Here is a 21,744-nt window from a genome sequence, read left to right as displayed (position 1 = left end):
TTGGTGGAAACTGTAAAACATACAAATGTAAACATATATTTTTAAAGATTTTATTTATTTATTCATGAGAGACACAGAGAGAGAGGCAGAGACACAGGCAGAGGGAGAAGCAGGCTCCCTGCAAGGAGCCCGATGTGGTACTCAATCCCAGATCCCGGGATCCCATCCTGAGCTGAAGGCAGACGCTCAACTGCTGAGCCACCCAGATGTCCCTAAACATATTATTAATAGGGGAAGAGTAAGAAGAATTTCGTCTTGTGAAGTTGAAGTTGCTGTGGACTAGTTCGTAGGGGAAAATAGATTTGGTGAGGGGAGTAACATTTCTTCTCAACTCTGATACCTTAACCCTCTACTGCTACTTAAACAAACATGCAAAGTAGATCATGCATTTATTCATTCATATGTGCAAACATTGAAATATGTTTGTTGAGCTCAGGCTGCTGTGTACCAGAAACACAAAAGATCAAGTTGGGAAGTTTTCTCCATTCTCTTTAAGTTTCTTTATATCCCAGTGTTCAGTGAGTCCCACATTTGTATGTGAAAGGCCACTCTTTTGATTGCCTTGATATTTGTTGAGTGAATAACAGTTTTTTAAGTAATTGAGATTCCTTGTTTTATGTTTTGTGCTTAAGTGACTAGCCGGGAGGATTGGGATGCCATTGCTAAAGAACTCTGTTCTAGGTGGAGTACATGTTGGCCAAAATGGATTTTACCCCTGTAAAGGACTTTAAACACCTAAACATAATTGAGCCATGAGTCCTGTCAACAAGGGTCTGACCTCAGTATTGTCAACGAGAGAGATGATTCTTTCTTCTGTTTTAAGAGAGGTTGGTAATGTGTGTGTTTCATTTTAGGGATGTCTGAAAAGTTATTGTGAGCAACATATAAAAACTACAATTTCATATAGCAAACCCAGTTGTAAACTAAAATTGGTTCTTTATGGATATCTTGCTTTTTAGTCCTAAAAACATGGATAATTTCGAACTCAAGAATTTTGGAAATAGTTTTTTAAAATTAGAAATATCATTTTGAGTTTGCATCTGAATTGATTAACAATAAGTGCAGTTTATGAACTACTAAGAGCTTGTATTGAGTCACATTTAATGGGTTACTATACTTAACTAAATGTGTTTTATGAGTATAAAGTTTAGGAGTGTCTGGGTGGCTCAGTTGGTTGAGCAACTAACTCTTGATTTTGGTTCAGGTTATGATCTCAGAGTTGTGGGATCAGGTTATCGGTCCCCGCCTCCCCCCTCCCCTGCCCGCTTTTCAGGCTCCTTGCTCCCCAGGGAGTCTGAGGATTCCCTCTCTCTCTGCACCTCCTCCTACTTGTATTTTTTCTCTTTCGAATAAATAAATCTTAAAAGAAAAGTATAAAGCTTATATTTCAGATGGGTAAAGACAGGCCTTATATTAAAAATCATTTAACAGTAAGAGTCCTATTTTATATTGTGTAGAAGAAAGACCAAGTAGGGGAAATCTGCTGCTGAGTGTAGATAGTGGAGCATTACTTGGGACAGTGGCCTCAGAGTAATTAATAATTTGTCCAAAGCTCTGTATTTAGTGCCAGGGGCATCAGTTTGTATCATTTTTCTTATCAGTACTGAGAAGGGATTTGAAATATAGTACTTTTGTAAAGGAAATACTTCTATGTCCAAGGAGGCAGTTTCAGAATTTCATTTCATCAGTCAGTTTCCTTCTTAAATTAAGGGGAATGTCACATTTTTAATGTCCTCCAAAACATATGCTTCAGAGCATCTTTGGAAGTCATTTAAAAGTTAACTGTACGGCTAATCCTAACCTATAGTCTAACCCATAATCTTCTCTGCCTGATGTACTTTGAGTCTTGTAACTGGTCTCTGGACTTTGGTCTCCATCCAGTTCTTTTTTTTTTTTGTAGTTAGTACAATCCTTTAAAAATCCTTTAAAATATAAATCAGCGTGTGCATTGGGCTTAGAATAAAATCTGGCTCACTGTGGTCTTGCTGGGTGGTATAGGTCCATGCCTCCATTTCATTTCCTGTCATTTTTCTGTGTTCACTAAGCTATAGCTGCATTAGCCTTCCTTCAGTATGTCAAGTATTTCTAGCTTTGTGGCCTTTGCTTGGAAGTTATCTTGGCATGTACTTCCCTCCCTGCAACACCTATGCACACCATACACATGCATACTGCCATACACATATATGTATATATATATTTTAAAGATTTAATTTATTTATTTGACAGAGAGAGAGTACAAGCAGGGGGAGTGGGAGAGGGAAGAGCAGGCTCCCCACTGAACAAGGAGCCTGATGTGAGGCTTGATCCCAGGATCCTGGGATCATGACCTGAGCCGAAGGCAGACTCTCAACCATCTGAGCCACCCAAGCGCCCCTGCCACATATGTATTTTTGATTTCTCTTTAGATATAAATTACATATTAATGCACAGATCTTAAGTGTCTTGTAATGAATTTTTACATATGTATATACCCAAATAACTACCACCCAGATCAAGATACAGAATTATTTCTGGCACTTCAGAAGGCCCCTATTCAGTGTCTCTCATCAAACTATTATGACTTTTTTGTCATAAATTAATTTGTCTGTTTTTTAGCTTCATGTAAGTGGAATCTACAACAGCATGTTCTCTTTAGTGTCTTGTTTCTTTGACTCAATATAGTGTCTCAGATGTTCCCTATCTTTCTTCTCATCTTCTTAGACTCAGCTGAGTGTTCTCTCCTTTGAGAAGCTTTCTCTGACTGCTCTGACTAGGAACCCTTCCTACCCTGTGTCCTCTTGCAAAATATGCTGCTTATTTCCTTCACAGTATTTAACACAACTTGTGATTATTCCTTGTTTTCGTGCTTACCATCTATTTACAATGAGCTGTATACTTGGTGAATACAGGGTCTTGTTCATCATTGTCTTCTCTGGGCTCAGCACAAATTTGCCTGGCATAATCATAGGTACTCAATTATAAATATTTGTTGGCTTACTGAATGAATGAATGAAGAATGAACTCTGCTTTATTTTGACTTGTATTGAAGTAAAAAAAAAAAAAACTTCTGGAACTTTCTGATTTTTGGCAAAATGTAATCTAAAGTCTGATTTTACTAAGATTTTATGAAATTTTTCTCTTGCGAGAAAGGTAGGCTAATTGCTGTAGATGACAGGACAAGTTTATACCCAAATAAAAATTATTAAATGTACTAAGAGCAATCTTGAGGGAAATGCTTAGAAGTTCTATTATGATCAGCATTTTTACAGAGACTTAGGTGAATGTTGACTTTATCAGCATTATTAGCATGATAAATTTACAAGCTGAGATTTTGGAGAGGCATAGCTACTACCTTGGATAGATGAGTCTGAATCTGAAGAGATCTGGAGGGGATAGAAAGATGAGTTGAATCTATTAAGATGAAATGTTATAATGGTAAATGTAGAGTCTTGTACTTAGCTTCCAACAGTCATCCTCATACTAGCATAGTGAAAGATGGCTTAGGAGTCCAACTGTGTATTGTATTTAAGTCTGCAGAGTGATTTTGTTGCCATAGGAAATTAATATGTTGAGCATCAGAGGAATGTTGAGGGAGAGGGGCTTATGGTCACCGTTCTTTCTACTCATGTGCCACATGAAATGGTTTTTATGCCCTGAATCATATGTTTGTGTTGGTTTAGCAACACGTTGGATTGTCTGGAGCACAGGTTGTCAAACTAAAGCCTTCAGACATCTGTTTTTGTGAATAAAATTTTCCTAGAACACAGCTGTGCCCATTTGTTTACCTGTTTTCAGTGACTGCTTTCTTGCTTCAGTGGTGGTGTTGAGTGTTTGTTACAGAGACCATATGGCCTACAGAGCCTAAAATACTTACTATCAGGTGCTTTCTAGAAAAAACTTTCCAACCTCTGGTCCAAAGCACAAGACCTAGATGAGGAAGAAGATTGAAAGCGTGGCAAAAAGAGCAGCAAGAGGAACATGGAATGTTTAAGCAGTTGAAGAGAAGATGTAGGTTGTCACAGGGAGAATGGTTTTCAAGTAACTGAAGCACTGTCGTTTAGAAGAAAAATTGGACCCTTGTCTGCTTAACTTTGTAGAGCAAAATGAAAACAGGTTAGAAAATGTGGGGCATAGGGAGGATTTTGTTGGTGTTTAGAAAAGTTTGTTTAATATGGGTTGGTTTGCTTCTGGAAATAATGAGGGTTTGTTTTTTTGTTTTGCCACTGGAGGCATTTAAAAAGAGGCCAAATAACTATTTTACCTATTTGCAAAGATGAGAGTCAGGTATACAAGAACTAGACATCTTCTGAACTCTTGCGTTCTGAGATTTTGCCTTGGAGTGATTCTCTCAAACCCGGGTTGTGGTTTTCAAGCATTTCTCCAGGGCAGTAGTCTCATCTGGCCTTGCAGACTGAAGATCAAGCAAGTCACAGTGGGCCTTAACAGTGGATTACCTGGTTAAAGTGTTCAGATCTGTACCATTCCAATAGAAAATAAAAATATATTTAATTAGCTTTCACAGATACCTGAAGCCAGTTTAACATCTTTAAAAGTTTATGTCTTATGTATTTTTTCATGCATGTGGAAGGTTTGAATCACTTTTTTCTTCCTGTTGATTCACAAGACAGTTTTAAGTTTCTTCGTTTATACTAAGTGATATGTGATCTTGAAAAATACTCAGGTGTGTAAGGCTAGAACACAGAGTGTTTTTTAGGTTTATTGTTTGCTACCTTTTGTGATCTCATATTACATTTCTTGCTGTACTAGAGCTTAAATGTGAAATGTCCATTTAAGCAAACTGACCTTCTTACATTTAGCACTGCATTCTTTACATACTTCTGGTCTCCTGAAGTAGAAAATTAGAGGTAAAACTTTAGAATTTAAAAAGAGGACCCTTTAAATCAAAATATCATCAGATAAGGACCTTCTTTTGGATCTAATTTAAATTATGGAAAGCTGCTGGATGAGACTCATCAAGCAAACATTTAAATTAAGAACATTGTACTTTGTACATCGTATTAGGTATTCATGTGATATCTTTAAAGTTTCCTTTTGATTTGGACTTCTTACAGCTTTTGTACTTTGTAGATGATGCGCTTGAAATGTGTGGTTTCCCCACTTATCTGACCCACTGGCTACATCAGGTGGATCTGGGTGCCAACATATTCAATTGCTTACTATTTAGTTTATGTACCAACTAAATATTAATATAAAAAAAACTTTTTTCAGATATTTGACTGTTGTGACATTGTTTAAATGTTAGCTGGATGAATTAGGTAATATTCCCACTCTTTGAGGTGGGAATTACCCTTACCAATTGAGTATTTTCTTCCCCACACTGAGTGAAGTGCTTTCAACATGCCAGGTACTCCAGTATGTGTGTGTTTGATGAATAATAAGTCATTGGTATGACTTAAAGTTTTATGTATTTATATACAAATATTTGTTAAAATATCCTTTGAAGTTTCACTAAATAACTCAATAGTTAGGTAATAAACTGGATTACCACAGAACCCTAACCTATCGTCTTCCTTTGCTTATTTATGTAATCAATTTTCCTGCTGTAAAGGGAACTGTCATCCTTTGGTGGTTAAAACACATTTAAGGGCACCTGGATGGCTCAGTGGTTGAGCATCTGCCTTGAGCTCAAGGCGTGATCCCAGGGTCCTGGGATCGAGTCCTACATCAGGTTCTCTAGAGGAAGCCTGCTTCTCCCTCTGCCTATGTCTCTGCCTTTCTCTCTCTGTGTCTTATGAATAAATAAATAAATAAATAAAATATTTAAAACCCTCCCCACATTTAATAATATCTAATACTTACATAGCACTTACTGTGGGCAAGTATTTCTCACATATGATTATTTTACATAATTTTTGTGGCAGTCCTTTGTGATAGAAGCTATGACCCTCATTTACAGATGAACAAACTAAGGGATTGAAACTTGCCCAAGGTCACACAGCTACTAAGTGCATTAGTGGTGGTATGAGGAGGTTGAGAAAAATCAACATTTGAATGTACACAGTGTGTACATTTTGATTTGGCTTTTTTTTTTTTTTTAAGATTTTATTTATTATTCATGAGAGACACAGAGAGAGAGGCAGAGACCCAGGAAGAGTGAGAAGCAGGCTCCAAGCAGGGAGCCCAATGCAGGACTCGATCCTGGGACTCCAGGATCACACCCTGGCCCAAAGGCAGGCCCTAAACTGCTGAGCCACCCAGGGATCCCTGATTTGGCCTTGTAAATGAGAACTTGTAAGCAATATAAATTTCTCTGCTGAAATATTGCAACATTATAAAAATTGAGTGAGAAAAAGAAATCTGGCTGTACTTGACTGTCTTTGTCCCACTTATAATGTTCCCCCAGTTTTGTTATTTAGGTGAGGACATCATGTAAATAGACATATTCTCCAAGTTATTTTTGTAATATTATTTTCACTCCAAAAATACTGTTCTACTTGCTAATGTGCAAGGATAACTGAATATTTTCTTTCATTTCTTAACAGTACAGTGCTGTGGATACCAATCCACTCTCTCTGTATATCATGCATCCATTTTGGAACACTATAGTAAAGGTAAGATAATTAATAGACTTGTACTTCTGTTTTAGTAAGTTTTAAATTTTTAAGGAGTGTTATGAATGCAGCTGTTTGTTTGATAGGAATCTAGAGAAACTAACTCTCCCATCTTCCTTTCCCTTGGTCATATACCTTTTGATTTATTTCACCTTTGGAGTTTAAGTTTATACTCTAGAATTTATCATTTTTATAAAATAAATTTTAAAATTTTCTAAAGTAAATGTAATGTTATGATTATAAAAATTTGTTGATTACAGAATTATTTGAAATATAAAAAATAGAAGAAAGATGCTTATTTTTTTTCAACTGGACATTGTGGCTTACATTTTAATATATGTGTGATATTTTAAGTATATAGCTTTTATTATCACTTAAATTTGCGTCTTGTATTATGGCCAGAAAGATTCCTTTAATAATTTTGTAATTATTTTGAAAAAAAAAATAGGTATTTCCTACCTGGCTGGCTCCAAATCTGATAACCTTCTCTGGCTTTCTGCTGGTTGTATTCAATTTTCTACTTATGGCATACTTTGATCCTGACTTTTATGCTTCAGGTAAGGTTATTACTTTAATATAAAATTTAACATGTCTAAGTAGAGAAAAATGAGATGTGGTTATCTTCTGGTTTTATTCATATGGTTGTATTTTGTGGAACTTTTGGATACTATAAGGATATGTAAAATGTTAGGAATTGGATGTAAAAGCTAAGTTGTATTTTCACAATCTGTTATGGATGTTTCCATCAAATTTTAGAAACCCACTTGACTCCTTAATTTAGATATGCTATCTAAAAAGCAATGAGGTTTTGATAAATAAGGAAAAATAATTGGATTTATAAGAAGATGAATAATTAAGACTATGACACTGCCTGAAATTGAGTATGAACAGGGTCCAACGTACTTATCAGTTCCAGAAATATCCTTTCCCTTACTCTAATTATGCAAGAAAAGTCCCCCCCCTTTTTGAAGGGAATGTGATCTCTCCTTCTGCTCAGCATCCATATTTGCCTTTAATGACACCGAGTTTCCATTGAAAATGGTTCTTAGACCTCAAACGTTTATTGACTGAAGTCGAGACCCTCATTGGAAAAGAGAGGAAAGAAACGCTTTTGGAGGCAGTTGTCAGCCTGCTGCCACCCCAGACTCCAGTGTCTTTCACCCTATTCCTGTCTTCACTTTCTCCTTTGCTGTTTCTGATGCAGGCCATGGGACAGAATCTGGCTGTATTTGGGGGTGAGGGACGGATAAGTGGGAGATAGAGTTTATTTTCATTGCTCAGCCAGTTGATGGAGTTGAGAGGAATGGAAAGATGGAGGGAAGATGGAATGAAAATTTTTTTGCGTTCTAAGTTTGATATGTATTTTCTAATAAGAATACTTAAAAATGGGACGCCTGGGTGACTCAGCGGTTGAGCGTCTGCCTTTGGCTCAGGGTGTGATCCCAGAGTTCCAAGATCAAGTCCTGCATGGTGCTCCTTGTGGAGAGCCTGCTTCTTCCCTCTGCCTATGTCTCTGCCTCTCTCTCTCTGTATCTCTCATGAATAAATAAAATCTTAAAAAATAAAGAATACTTAAAAATGATGTAGTAAGGAGTTTTAAATGTGTCATAGTTAATCTGTGGGCTTAGCAGACTTTTGTGGACAGACTTTGGAGAAACTGTCCTGACAACATTGTTTTTGTGGAAAGTTCAGAGTTTCAAAAACTTATGACTTAACATTATAGAAATTCTGAATATTGAAACTATAGATATACCTAATTATCAAATGAAATTTTAATCCATGGCTTCTATACATGTAATAAAATGGCAACTTTATGAAGATCATAAAGTACAACATGAATAATAAGACTAAATTTTATTAAGCATCATTTTGATACTAAGCAGTTTTTTAAAAATTTGTATTTTAATCTTAGAACATCGTCAAAAGTTTTATAACTAGAAATAATTATTTTTTCCCACTACTCTAACATTATTTACTTAGTTATTAAGAGAGGTAAAAATATGTAAATATTAATGTATATTTCCCCAAATCCTAGATCCTGGAGGACTAGATAAACCATCCAGTCCTGGTATATCTGGTAAATGGAAAACAGGAGAAGTTAAATGATACTTTCTTGATCACACTGCTGGTTGAATACAGGACTAGAACCCAGACCTCCTGATTCTCAGTTGTTCTATCTTAGGGGGAAATAGTGAGGTCCTGGCATTTCAGAATGATTCTGATGCCAAATTCATCCATACAGTGGAGGTGATCTGTCTATATCCACATTAGCTAGTTAGTAACATAATGAGAGAATATAGATTGAAAGCTCAATATATGTTTGTAGGATAATTGTAAATGAGGATCAGATTAAACACAAGCATCTTTTAAGTCTCAAAAATACTAATTTTCTTTCCCAGTGCCTAAGCAATTTTCAAGTAAAGATGAACAGTTTTGAGTTATGATTAAAGTTCAAATGTCTATTCTTTATGAGGGGTTGGGCAACTACTTTTGGTTTTGGCAAAACCAAAGTTTTGTCAGTTTACAGATATATTTTTAATATCTACCTAATTCTGCATTAAAAGTACATTATAAAGTACTTTAACTTTTATTTAATAAATAGAAATATTTCTCATTGGCGGTATATAGCTATGGTAAGAACAATTGTACTTTGTATTAAAACCTGCATTGCTTTCCTTTGCAGCACCAGGTTACAAGCATGTCCCTGATTGGGTTTGGATTGTAGTGGGCATCCTCAACTTCATAGCCTACACTCTAGGTAAGAAATTGGCAAATGCTCATTATTCAGTGACTGGTGAATCTGTCAGTAGGGATGGCCATCTTACCAAGTTAACATTTTCACTTAGCTTAATTCATTTTAACTCAGGGTTGTTAATTTCCCGTTCAACTTAATACATATATTTTTGAGTTTCTGTATGGAAAATGTCGTTTGTTGCTAGGAATGCAAAGAATAAGGTAGAAGTTGGCAGACTACCTCTTACAGGCCAACTCTGGCCTGTTGCATGGTTTTATAAGTAAAGTTTTATTGGAACACAGATATATCTATTCCTTTACATGTTGTCTGTGCCGGCTTTCTGCAACAAAGACAAAGTTGAGGGTTGCAACAGAGACTACTGATTACCCACAATGCCTCAACTATTTATTCTCTGGCTCTTTACAAAGAATATTTACCAACAACTAGAATAAGACATCGTTTTTGCCTTACGTTTGGGAAGCAACACTGACGTATCAAATTGTGGAATACTGAGAGAGCTGCTATAATAGAGCACAGTGAGAAAACAAAAATAAGAAATGATCAATTCTTATTTGGTGGAGGGGGTGGTTCGGGAAGTCTGCTGTGCTAGGCCATACTGTCTGTTTTGCCAAGAATGCTTTTTGTTGAGGTTATCTGCATGGCTTATCCTGTATTCTCTTATTCCCCTTCCCTGCTTTATTTTTCTCCATAGTACTTAAAGCCATATGACTTACTTGCAGCTTTAAGGGCTATGTACCCAGTGTTTAGAATAGTGCCTAACATATAGTAGGCTCTCAGTATATAGTTTTTAAATGAATACAAAATACCAGACCCTGAGTTAAAGTTGCTAGGATCTCTTTAGGTAAAAATAACTTGTATTCATAAAATCATTATAATTTGGTACATGATTAACTGCTGTCATTGCAGGTGACCAAAGGTGTGAGAATTTGGGGAAGGAAGAGAATGAAGTCTAGAAGAATTAGGGAAAAGCTTAGTGAGAAATTACATTTTCAGGCAGAAACTTTTGCACATTTGTTCTTTTTTTGTTGTTGTTTCCTCCCTTACTGTACATTTGTTCTTAAAGATGAGCAGGTTTAGAAAATTATGCTGTAGGGTTGGTTGGCAAGGGCAAGAAGAAATAGGGGAAAAGGTGAGAGTGGCCTGGAGGCTCTGACTTTTAACAGCATGTCATAAGGACCTTTTGATGTACTGTACCACCTACCTGTTTCATGTCCACAATTTTGGCAAAAATCCTGACCAAACATGAACTATTTGTTGCAAAACTGCCTTGAACTAACGTGAGGCAAATTCTAAACTTTATTCTAGTGTGACTATTCTCACATTTTGCTGCAGAAATATTAATGTGTTTGATCACAGGGTGCTGTTCTAGATCTTCCTGAGTTGCCCCCCCACCCCAATATATGGTATATGCCCTGAATTACCTTTCTAAAAAAAAAATTCTGAAACATATCCAGACATCAGACTTTGGATTGGAGCTGGAATGGGTTCAGTGGGAAAATGTACAAAACCTAATTAGTGGGGCACCTGGGTGGCTCAGTTGGTTAAGCACCTGCTTTCCAATCAGGTCATGATCTCAGGGTCCTGGGATCAAGCCCTGCATCAGGCTCTTTGCTCAGCATCTAGTCTGCTTCTCCCTCTGCCTCTCCCTCTCTCTCAAACAAATAAATAAAATCTTAAAAAACAAAACAAAACAAAAAAACAACCACCTAATTAGTATGTAGCCCATGAATTCAGTGTTTGTAATAACTGCCCAGGAGTTGCACCACAAACAGGAATTTAACCCAGCAAATAATGAGAAGAGACTTTGTGGAAATATTTTAGCTACTTAATGGCAAAAGAGTTCCCAACACTATATAACAGAGATCTGTAGTGTTTGGACAGGAAATCTGGGATTCATCCTTTCATATATTCCTTCAGCAATGTTTCTAAAGGCCTTCTTTGCCACAAACTGAGGTAGGCGCTATAGGTAGTACATACTATGGTGAGCAAGTAAATACAATAATCATAGGAATTCATAGGATAGAATTCATAAATCATAGGATTTAAGGAATTTAATTCCTTAAATCTGAATCTTTACAATTAGCCTAATAGTTAACTATTTCTTTTGGGGAGAAATTTTTATGATTCAGCTTTTTTTTTTTTCTCCTTCTTCTTAATAATGTCTCCTCTACTAGACCAGCAGTTACTAAGAGACCACAGGAATGATACCTTCTTTAGCAGAGTAGTTGGTTCCTGCACAAACATGCAGAGTTATGCTTCAGGTTCTTCTTTTTAGCTGGTTTTTATTCTCTCTGTCTTTCTCCCTGCACCCCCCCCACTCCCCCCCCCCCCCCCCCCCGGCTCCTCTGTTTCTGCCTCTAAATGAAGGTGTTCCACTGTGCTTTACCCTTAACTTTCTCTTTCCACTCATTCCCTTGGCAATCCTGATACTTCCGACTATGGAGATGACTCCTGAGTTTCTATCTAGCCCTCGTCTGTCTTCTGAGTTGCTAGTAAGTACCTTAGGTTGAGTTGCTTGATATTACCATGTGGAATTCTGCCAAAACTTCAGTTTTAGCACCCAAAATTATACTTAGCATCTTTTCCATCTCTCATACTCCTTTGGACTTCTTTATTTCCTATCTCTCTCTTAGTTACCCAGATGGGAGATTCTGGAAAGGATCTTCTGGTCCTTCAGCCTCACTTCTCATCTTTCACTACATTGCCATTTTAATTTTCTTAATATCTCACCTGCCTCGAGCCTTTCATTCCCACTGTAGCCCATGTCCACATAGGCCTGCTGATTAGTGTCCTCTCTCCAACCTGTCATTCCTTCTGCTGCCAGGGGAATCTTCTCAGAGCACATCACTACTTTCATTCTAATCACTCCCCTATTCACATCCTATTAGTAGCTCCTGGTACTCCCTGAAACTTAAACTTGCTCCAGCCTCCCTTCTAGCTTCTCTACTGCCCTTTAACATACTGTTTTTTTTTCTGGTCAACTTGAACTACTTGGCATTCTCTGAACCCTCATGTGCTTTTCCATCTTGGTGTTTGTGCTGATAGCACTCCCTCTTCTTGAAACAGCATACTCTTATCTACTGAAATCCAACTCATTCTTTATGTCCCCACTCAGGTTTCGTCTTGTCTGGAAGGCCATTCTCGATAGTCTTAGCCTGAAGAGTACTTGTCCCTTTTCTGTACTCTTCTATGCTTGGGATGTGCTCTATCTTTAATTACCATGTTTTGTCTCCTTTCTCAGTTATAAATGCTGAGGGCACAAACTTCATCTGTTCTGAGGTTATTCTTTTAATCTTCACAGCATCAAGCATAGTGCATTACATGTTTTTGATACATTTAATTCTCACATTTACTGAATGTCTACTTCATTCAAAGCCTTTTCTGAAAGTACTTACAATTATGGAAGTGGTACATCTGTAACAAAGTGACTAATTTCTAACAACATGAAATCGGTGTTAGAATTGAAGCACAGGGTGTTTTTGGATCCTAGAACAAGGAGTGGTTAGATAAATTGTAATGAGTAACTAATTGAATATTCTCTGGAGGCTGGAGAACATGTGGCTAACTGAACAACTCAGTTGTTATGAAGATTTGGGGGAATTCAGAGTCTAGCAACAATGCTTTGTCCTCAGATCTGAAACTGACACTGTTTAGTGTGATGTAATGTATTTTAATTTTTAGATTAAACTCTTAGAAATTACAGATTTTATTTCTGAAATCTTCAAATTGTAGGAGTGAAGGATTGGATTTTTACAAAAAGTACTGGCTGGTAGCTATTCCTTTGTTAATTAACATTGCTAAGTTGCTGATCTGTTTTATTTGTTTCTCCACTTTTTTTTTCTCTACTTTATTAAAGAAGACTTTCTGCGTACTGGTACAGATGTTGACCTTTTCCCATGGCAATGTGTTTTGGTTGCAGATGGTGTGGACGGAAAGCAAGCCAGGAGAACCAATTCCAGCACCCCTTTAGGGGAGCTTTTTGACCACGGCCTGGATAGTTGGTCATGTGTTTATTTTGTTGTGACTGTATATTCCATCTTTGGACGAGGACCATCTGGTGTCAGTGTTTTTGTTCTTTATCTCCTGCTGTGGGTCGTTTTGTTTTCTTTCATCCTGTCCCACTGGGAAAAGTATAACACAGGGATTCTTTTCCTGCCGTGGGGATATGACATTAGCCAGGTGGTAAGTATGTGTTGTGCCTTAAATTTTCAACATTGCTATGAATTTGGGGACAAGTTTTTGTCATTCCTTCTTTATAGCCCTTACGCTTTTTTGGCAAGAACTGATTTGTACTTTTAAAAAATTTCCTTTTTATTTTGTATTGTTTCTTGCTTATTTATAAACAATTTCAAACAGAAAAGTAGAATAGCATGGTGAACCCTTAGGTACCTATTACTTAGCTTCAGCAGCTACATGGCCAGTCCAGTTTCATGTCTACCCTTCCTCCCAATTATTTTAAAGGAAATTCCTGATAGTAGATGATAAATATTTTACTATATATATCTCTAAATAGTAAGAGTACTGTTTAAAAAACCATAATCACAATGTCATTATTACAAAAAAAGAGGAGTCTCTTAGTGTTAATAAATATTCCTTTGAACTGTTGATTTTTATAAATAAAAATATGCACATATAATTGTTGCTTTTTTGTCTTTTCTGCCCATGTTTCAATGAGTAGAGATACTTGTTTTCTCTTACTTATTAGGCTTGCTATTAACTCTCCCTGTCTTTGAATACCAGCTTTTTGTGTTGCCATTTTGCCCATTTGCACCTAAGGCCCCAGTAAAGCATCAGACGTTGGAGTGTGTTTGAAGAAAGTTGGGTCATCTTATGCCTTAACCAATTCCTGAAGTGCCTTAAAGTGTTCTAAATTATGCCCAGTTGCTTGCACTGTTTAGAAGTTAGTTGTTTTATGGCACTGTTGGCTGAAAAACATATTGTTAAAGGCAAGAAGACTTGCCACAGTCTCAAATTTAAGTGTACTTCTTGCTTTTACTAAAACTATTTACTAGATTTATGCTGCATACAGCATTATTGTCTTCCTGATTTTTCCAGCTGTTAATGCCCCTGTATGCTTTTGTCTGCATTTTCCTTCCAGACTATATCTTTTGTCTACATAGTGACTGCAATTGTGGGAGTTGAGGCCTGGTATGAACCTTTCCTGTTTAATTTCTTATATAGAGACCTATTCACTGCAATGATTATTGGTAAGAAGCTCCATGTTGAAGCCTATTTTAACATCACTTTATTATTGAAGCCAGTGTTTGATTATAACAAGCTATACCACCTTTTCCCCTCTCCCAAACCCTCCAGCAAATCAGAACAGCCCTACAGCCCTGGTTTCAACCAAACCAGTAAGGAAAATGAAGTTTCTCTGTTTTGGTTTTTTTGTTTAGCACTAAGCTGCTATTTTTAGTCAGAAGGAAATAAATACCAAAATCACATAAACCTTGTAAACTAACAATTTAAATGAATCTAGACTATTATATAGAGGATCCACATTTAGGTGAACATTTGGTATAGAATTCATGCCTGTCTCAAAATTGAAAATCATTAGTTTGTGGAAAGTAGAATAAATGAAAGATAGAGATTATTTCATAATATATCCACTCCAAAAGTTGACCTTCTGTTCCTCTCAGATACTCTCCTTCTTTTGCCACTGGATATTAGGTAAAAGTTTTTGATCATGGTAATCTTTTCCTTTTGATTTTAACCAGAGATATCCATAGATATCATTGGATATCGGGGGTGGAGGGGCAGTGTTTTCTATGCAAAGATGCAAAGAGGGAGTTATCTGGGCTGTTACTTTGGGGTGCTAGGAGTAACGATAGTATCTCTGTAGAAGTAAAATAGCAAACTCTTGGCTACTGTTGTGTTCCCTTATCTAAAAAACCTCCTCTCTCACTACCAATGAACCTTGATAATAGGATGGGCATTAAGTTGAGTTTAGAAGCAGCCAAAAAGGTGGTGCAATAGGCACTGGCTTTTAGGTAGTTGTTTGGGCCTTTTTCTGGGCCCTGGACTACGGATATTTTAGAACCCTGCTATGATCTTCCCAGCGTGCATTTTTGAGTTTCTGTATGAACTGAATCCTCTACCTTGAAGAGGGTATCTGTTTTTCACTCCCACCACATAGCAAATCTTTTTATTTAAGCGGCTAACCCTATGGCTGTATTGCTGCATTTTATGTTTAAATGTTAAATTTAATGATAAGATGAAATCCTCTGGTATGTGAGATATATTTTTGAATGTTAAGTGGGTACTTTATAGGCACATGACTTTGTGATCTGTAAGTTTATCTGAATTCTTCTCTCTGAAATAAAACAGAAGCCCACATGTTTCTTTACAAATAAATAAGGCAGATTTCCCAGTACAGGTATACCTCATTTTATGGCGCTTCACCTTATTGTGTATTGCAGATAATGTGTTTTTTACAAATCAAAGGTCTGTGGCAATCCTTTGTCGGGCAAGTCTGTTAGCACTTGCTCTCTTCATGTCTCTGTCATAGTTTGGTCATTCTTGCAATATTTCAAACTTTTGTTATAATGCTCTGTGATCAGTGATCTTTGATGTTATTATTGGAATCACAAACCACACCCATGTAAGGCAACTTGATTGATGTGTGTATCTGACTGCTCTACCTACCTGCTGTTCTCCCTCTCATTTCTCTCCCTCCTTGGGCCTCCCTGTTTCCTGAGACACAATATTGAAATTAGGCCAGTTAATGATCCTCCGGTAGCCTCTAAGGTTCAAGTGAAAGGAAAAGTCACACATCTCTCACTTTAAATCACGATTTAGAAATGATTAAGCTTTGTGAGGAAAAAAGCCGAGATAGGCCAAAACACAGGCTCCTCACACCAAGCAATTAGCTATGTTTGTAAATGCAAAGGAAAAGTTCTTGAAAGAAATGAAAAATGCTACTCACTGAACACATGAATGATAAGAAAGCGAAATAGCCTTTTTGCTGATATGTAGAAGTTTTAGTGGTCTGGATAGAAGATCAAACCAGCCACAACATTCCCTTAAGCCAAAGCCTAATTCAGAACAGTGCCCTAACTCTTCAATTCTGTGAAGGCTGAGAGAGGTAAAGAGGCTGCAGAAGGAAAGTTTGAAGCTAGTAGAGGTTGGTTCATGAGGTTTAAGGAAAGAAGACTTCTGTATTATGAAAGTGCACAGTGAAGCAGTAAATGCTGCTGTAGAAGCTGCCACAAGTTACCCAGAAGATCTCACTGAGATAATTAAGGAAGGCAGCTGCCCAAACAACAGATTTTCTGTATAGATATAACATTGGAAGGAAATTATATCTAGGACTTCCATAGCTAGAGAGGAGAAATCAATGCCTGGCTTCAAAGCTTCAAAGGACAGGCTCTCATGTTAGGAGCTAATGCAGCTGGGGACTTGAAGGTTGAAGCCAGTGCTCATTGGCTATTCTGAAAATCCTTGGGCCCTTAAGAATTTGCTGAATCTACTCTGCCTGTCCTCTCTACATGGAAAAACAAAGCCTGGTTAATAGTATATCTGTTTATAGCATGGTTTACTGAATATTTTAAGCACACTATTGAGATCTCAGAAAAAAAGGATTTCTTTCAAATACTACTGCTAATTGGCAAGCACCTAGTCACCCAAGAGCTCTGATGACAACGTACAATGAGATTAATGTTGTTTTCATGCCTGTTAACACAGCATTCATTTTGCCGGAGATTGAAGAATAATTTCGACTTTCAAGTCTTATTATTAAAGAAATAAATACCTTTTTTTTTCTTTAAAGCTATAGCTGCCATAGAAAGTGATTCCTCTGATGGAACTAGGCAAAGTAAATTGAAAACCTTCTGAAAAGGATTCACCATTCGTAGGTGCCACAAGAACATTCGTGATTCCTGGGGAGAGGTCAAAATATCAACATTATCAGGAATTTGGAAGAAGTGGATTCCAACCTTTATGGATGACTTTGAGAGATTTAAGCCTTCAGTGGAGGAAATAACTAGCTGTGGTAGAAATAGCAAGAGAAGTAGAATTATCAGCAAGAATCTGAAGATGGGACTGAATTGCTGCAATCTCATAATAACTTTGTAAGAGACAAGGAGTTACTTCTTTTTTCTTTTTTCTTTTTTTTTGACAAGGAGTTACTTCTTATGGATCAAAAAGAAAATGGTTTTCTTGGGATAGAATCTACTGGTGAAGATGGTTGGAATGACAACACAGGATTTTGAATATTACATAAATTGAGTTGAGTGAAGCAGCGGCAGCATTTGAGAGGATTGGCTCCTATTTTGAAAGAAATTCTACTGTGGATAAAATGCCATCAACCAGCACTGCACACTATAGAGAAATTGTTGGTGAAAGGAGGAGTCAGTCAATGTGGAAAGCATCATTGTTTTCTATTTTAAAAACTTGCCACAGTCACCCCCACCTTCAGCAGTCATCAACCTCGAGGCAAGACCTTCCACCAGCAAAAAGATTATGACTCGCTGAGAGCTCAGATGATGATTAGAATTTTTTAGTAGTAAAGTATTTTTTAGGGGTGCCTGGATGGCTTATATGGTTAAGTGTCCACCTTAGGCCCAGGTTGTGATCTTTGGGTTCTGGGATCGAGCTCTGCTTTGGGTTTCCTGCTCAGTGGAGAATCTGCTTCTCCCTCCCTCCATGCCTTGCTTGTGTGGGCACTCACGTGCATGCTCTCTCGCTCAAATGAATAAAACAATATATGTTAAAGTATTTTTTAGACATAATGCTATTGCATGCTTAGTAGACTACATTATAGTATAAACATAACTTTTATGCACTGGGAAACCAAAAAAAAAATGATGTGACTTGCTTTATTATGACATTCACTTCACTGCGGTGATCTGGAAGGCAACCTGCAATATGGAAAGTACATTAAGTGCTATTTAGAGAAGAAATAGAAGATGCAGTGTGTCTCTTTGGCAACCTATATATAGCCCAGGCTTCCTGCATGCTTGCTGTATTTAAGATAAAGTTATTTCAAGGTATTTTAAACTAAAAATACTCTTGGTAGCAAATCTTTTCAAGTTTCTGTCAGCCTTTTACCAACACCTCAGAGCTGTAGTGATTCTGGGTTAATTAATTCAGCCCCGGCTCCCTACCAGTGCTTCCCAGCTTGACATGGAGTCAGCTGCAAAAAATTTCTGAGGACATGAGCTTGTCTTCTTCCTTTCTCTTAGAGGTCTTCTACTTGGGGAACTTTGTCGCAGTTGGGCTTGGAAATAGAGTAATTCGTCTTTTCAGATGAGATTTCTGTTTGGTGGATTCCAGTCTTTTCATCTGTTTTTAGCAAAATGTCTTAGGAATTGTTTTGAAGGAATGCTTTTCTGTCTTTGATTCTTAAGGTCATAGCTGCATTCATCACCTTCCCGCCCCAAGCCAAGCCTAGTCGGTGCGAAGGTCTAGAGTGGACAAGCTAGGGCTAATCTGTTGAGTGATGGCAAAATATCCAAATGAAGTAGCCAGAAACTTGCCACAGGTGTTGATTTGGAGTTTGATAGAGGAAAAAAAAAATTGAGAATTTGCATCTTTAATTTGTAGAATCCGAGAATTTTAAAAATGCAAGGGACATTAGGAGGTCATTTAACCCATCCACATTGTACGGCTGTGGAATCTTGAAGCTCAGAGGGATTGTCTGATTTGCCCAAGAGTACATTACTAGATTTTGGAGTCACCTATAGGAAGCTTGTAGTTAAAGCTATAAGACAGGATTCTCTGAGGGAGAATAGAAGCACAGTGGAATACACAGTTAGGAATATGCAAGAGGCAGAGTTGCCAGGAAAGGACAGCACATGTAATGGTTGGATAACTAACAAGAGCACTGGAATGGATCACAAAGCCAAAGGCAGGAAAGAATTGCAGTTAGTAGAGAGTCATTGGAGTATCATCTCACTTAGAAGTCAAGAGTGAAGAAAGAATATTGAATTTGATCATTAGGAGAGTTTGGTAAATTCAAGAGTATAGTTTCTGCAGAGGGAAGGCAGAATGATTGAGTATTAAGGAACTGAAGGCCACAGGAAGGTCTGGTGAGTGATAGGGAAGAGCAGAGTAAGATAATACATAGAGCGAGGGCAGGAGAAGCAATAGGAGGGTGTCTTGGGAAGGCTGTCCTTGTTTTTAGGTTTGAGGGGAAAGAACTAGTGTATGTTTATGGGTGAAAAATTAAAAATAGGGAGATAAAAATAAGTGGAAATGGGAAACCACAGAAGCCGTTAATCATCACCTCTTTCAGTGACTCACACTTGTGCCTTTTACTGCATCCTAGGTACTGTTCCAGGTGTCTTTGTTTGTAGTAACTCATTTAATTCTCAAAACCCTATGGGATCAATCCTATTGTCTCTGTTTTATAAAAGAAGAAATTGAGGCACTGAAAAGTTAATCTGCCTGAAATCACATAACTGTAGGTACAACCAAGATTCAAGCCCAGTCTCAACTGCTGAGCCTCCGCTCTGAATCACCAAGCTGTTCTACCACTCTTCTGGTTGTGAATATTGCTCAGAAGTATATTTGATTTCATTACAAAAGTAAACCTGAACCTGCGAATTATTGTCTAAAAGTATTAAATATTTTGTATGTATTTGATAATTCTAAAAATCACTCGAATAATAATTGACAGTAATTTAAATATTCTTCCTTTTAGGTTGTGCATTATGTGTGACTCTTCCAATGAGTTTATTAAACTTTTTCAGGTAAGTATTTCTTAATTGGGTGGGAAATGTGAAAATTGTTACTTAGATGGATTTTAGGATCTGTTTTACTTTTGGCATTTGGACATTTTGAAAAGGTCATGAAACCTGTATTTTGAACCTAGAATTGAGGTTAGGATCATTTAAGGTATCTACAGTAGCGGCTGTGAGTCAATTCACCCACAGCACAAAACTACTGGTTCTTTTGTTATAGTTTTTGGCTCACCAGACAGTCTTCTGTTTGTCATTCTTTTGTGGAGTGAATGGGGAAGGAGTGTGTTCCTGTTGAATATTGATAAGTTTATGTTCTTTTTAGAAATCGATTATAAGTTTTTATAAATTGATTCTGTATAAGTTTAGTCAGCATGATCATAAAATAAAATTTCTGAACTTGTGTAGTTTCGGACCAAACCCTGGATCTGTGCTGACTTTCCAAGTAGCACTATATAAAAATTCCTGCCAGAGGAATGGGGCAGGGGTTAGGTAGGAGTTTCCTGGGTGGAGTTTCATTTCCTTGATCTGTACTTCTCTAGCTTTGCTGCCACACTGAATTTACTTAGAGGACCTGAATGTATTTTGGTGTTTCCCTCCTTGGTAATTTTCCTCCCACTTCCCTGTGGTACTGTTTCCTCTGCTTGAAACACTTATACTTCCCACTTCATCCTTCAGCTCTGAGATCTGTCCTACAGAATCCTATCTGTCAAGCCAAGCTCTGTGAATCTTCCCTATTTATGGCAGTTATTCATAGAAAACATAACATTTAAAGCTCTGAAGGCCTTAAAGATTAAGACATTTTCTCCTTGTCTTCTAAGGATGAGGTCTTGATAGGGCGATATCTTGTGCAAGATCATGTAATCAGTGGCAGAACCAAGACTAGAATTTGGGGCTCTGTTCAGATGGGCAGACATATTGGGAGAGTGTGCCAGAGGCACCTAGAATGCTATGGGCAGGGCAGTCTCGGTGCAGAGTCTTCCATTCTTGGGTTCTCTGTCCCTTTGTATTGTAGTAGAACTTCCTAGTGGTGTTTTGTGTGCATTTTATTACCCATTTCAAATATAAATCTCACAGAACAAAGATCAAGTTTTATTCATTTTTACATTACAGGGGACTAGGGGTCAGAAGATTTCCATTCTAGTCCTGGCCCTGCCACTTGGTAGCAAGTTATGTAAATTTAAATTCTCACATCATCACTTAGCCTGTTTGCAAAATGGGGTTAAGTAATGCTGATACTGTTTGTGCTATGGGATGATTGTGAGTATAAAGTAAGAGAATAAGTGTGAAAATACTTTGAAAACTACAAAATTTACAAATGCAGTGTGAGTTTATATGTAATAATGTTCTTTGTATTACTTGATTTTCTTTTTTTCAGAAGCTATAAAAATAACACCTTGAAACACAATTCAATCTATGAAGCTATGGTTCCCTTTTTTTCTCCATGTTTGCTATTCATTTTGTCTACAGCATGGATCCTTCAGTCGCCTTCAGATATTTTAGAGTTGCATCCTAGAGTATTCTACTTTATGGTTGGAACAGCCTTTGCCAACATAACAGTAAGATTTTTTTCTTTTAAAAGTAATAATATAAGGAATATATGGCAAAATTTGATAATTTGAGAAATGTTACATATTAAACAGATTTTAATTTAAAGATATTTTACGTCAGAAACCTGAAAGAATAATAACCCCAAAGGATATAGCATGCTGAATATTATTTTTCCCTTTTTCACATGGCTGCAGATCTAATGATTAAT

The 21,744-nt window shown here is 37.1% G+C and overlaps 1 protein-coding gene across 3 annotated transcripts in view; it reads left to right on the top strand.

Moving 5' to 3' along the window:
• The window catches only part of SELENOI (selenoprotein I), a 43,025-nt gene that overhangs the window by 11,036 nt on the left and 10,245 nt on the right, over positions 1 to 21,744 (top strand). For 2 of the 3 annotated variants that reach the window (XM_072770806.1, XM_072770808.1), the window contains exons 1-8: positions 738 to 827; positions 6,483 to 6,551; positions 7,000 to 7,108; positions 9,235 to 9,309; positions 13,226 to 13,488; positions 14,405 to 14,513; positions 19,949 to 19,997; positions 21,364 to 21,544. In XM_072770806.1, coding sequence (XP_072626907.1) covers positions 753 to 827; positions 6,483 to 6,551; positions 7,000 to 7,108; positions 9,235 to 9,309; positions 13,226 to 13,488; positions 14,405 to 14,513; positions 19,949 to 19,997; positions 21,364 to 21,544 — 930 coding nt within the window. In that variant the 5' untranslated portion in view covers positions 738 to 752. Of the gene's footprint in view, positions 1 to 737; positions 828 to 6,482; positions 6,552 to 6,999; positions 7,109 to 9,234; positions 9,310 to 13,225; positions 13,489 to 14,404; positions 14,514 to 19,948; positions 19,998 to 21,363; positions 21,545 to 21,744 lie in introns of those variants that run through there. The other variant, XM_072770807.1, reaches the window with a different exon arrangement.

The sequence above is a fragment of the Canis lupus genome, chromosome 12 (genome assembly GCF_048164855.1).
Source record: "Canis lupus baileyi chromosome 12, mCanLup2.hap1, whole genome shotgun sequence".
Taxonomy (NCBI): domain Eukaryota; kingdom Metazoa; phylum Chordata; class Mammalia; order Carnivora; family Canidae; genus Canis; species Canis lupus.
The sequence above is the reverse complement of the archived record's forward strand: the minus strand, read 5'-3'. Positions and strand labels throughout refer to the sequence as shown.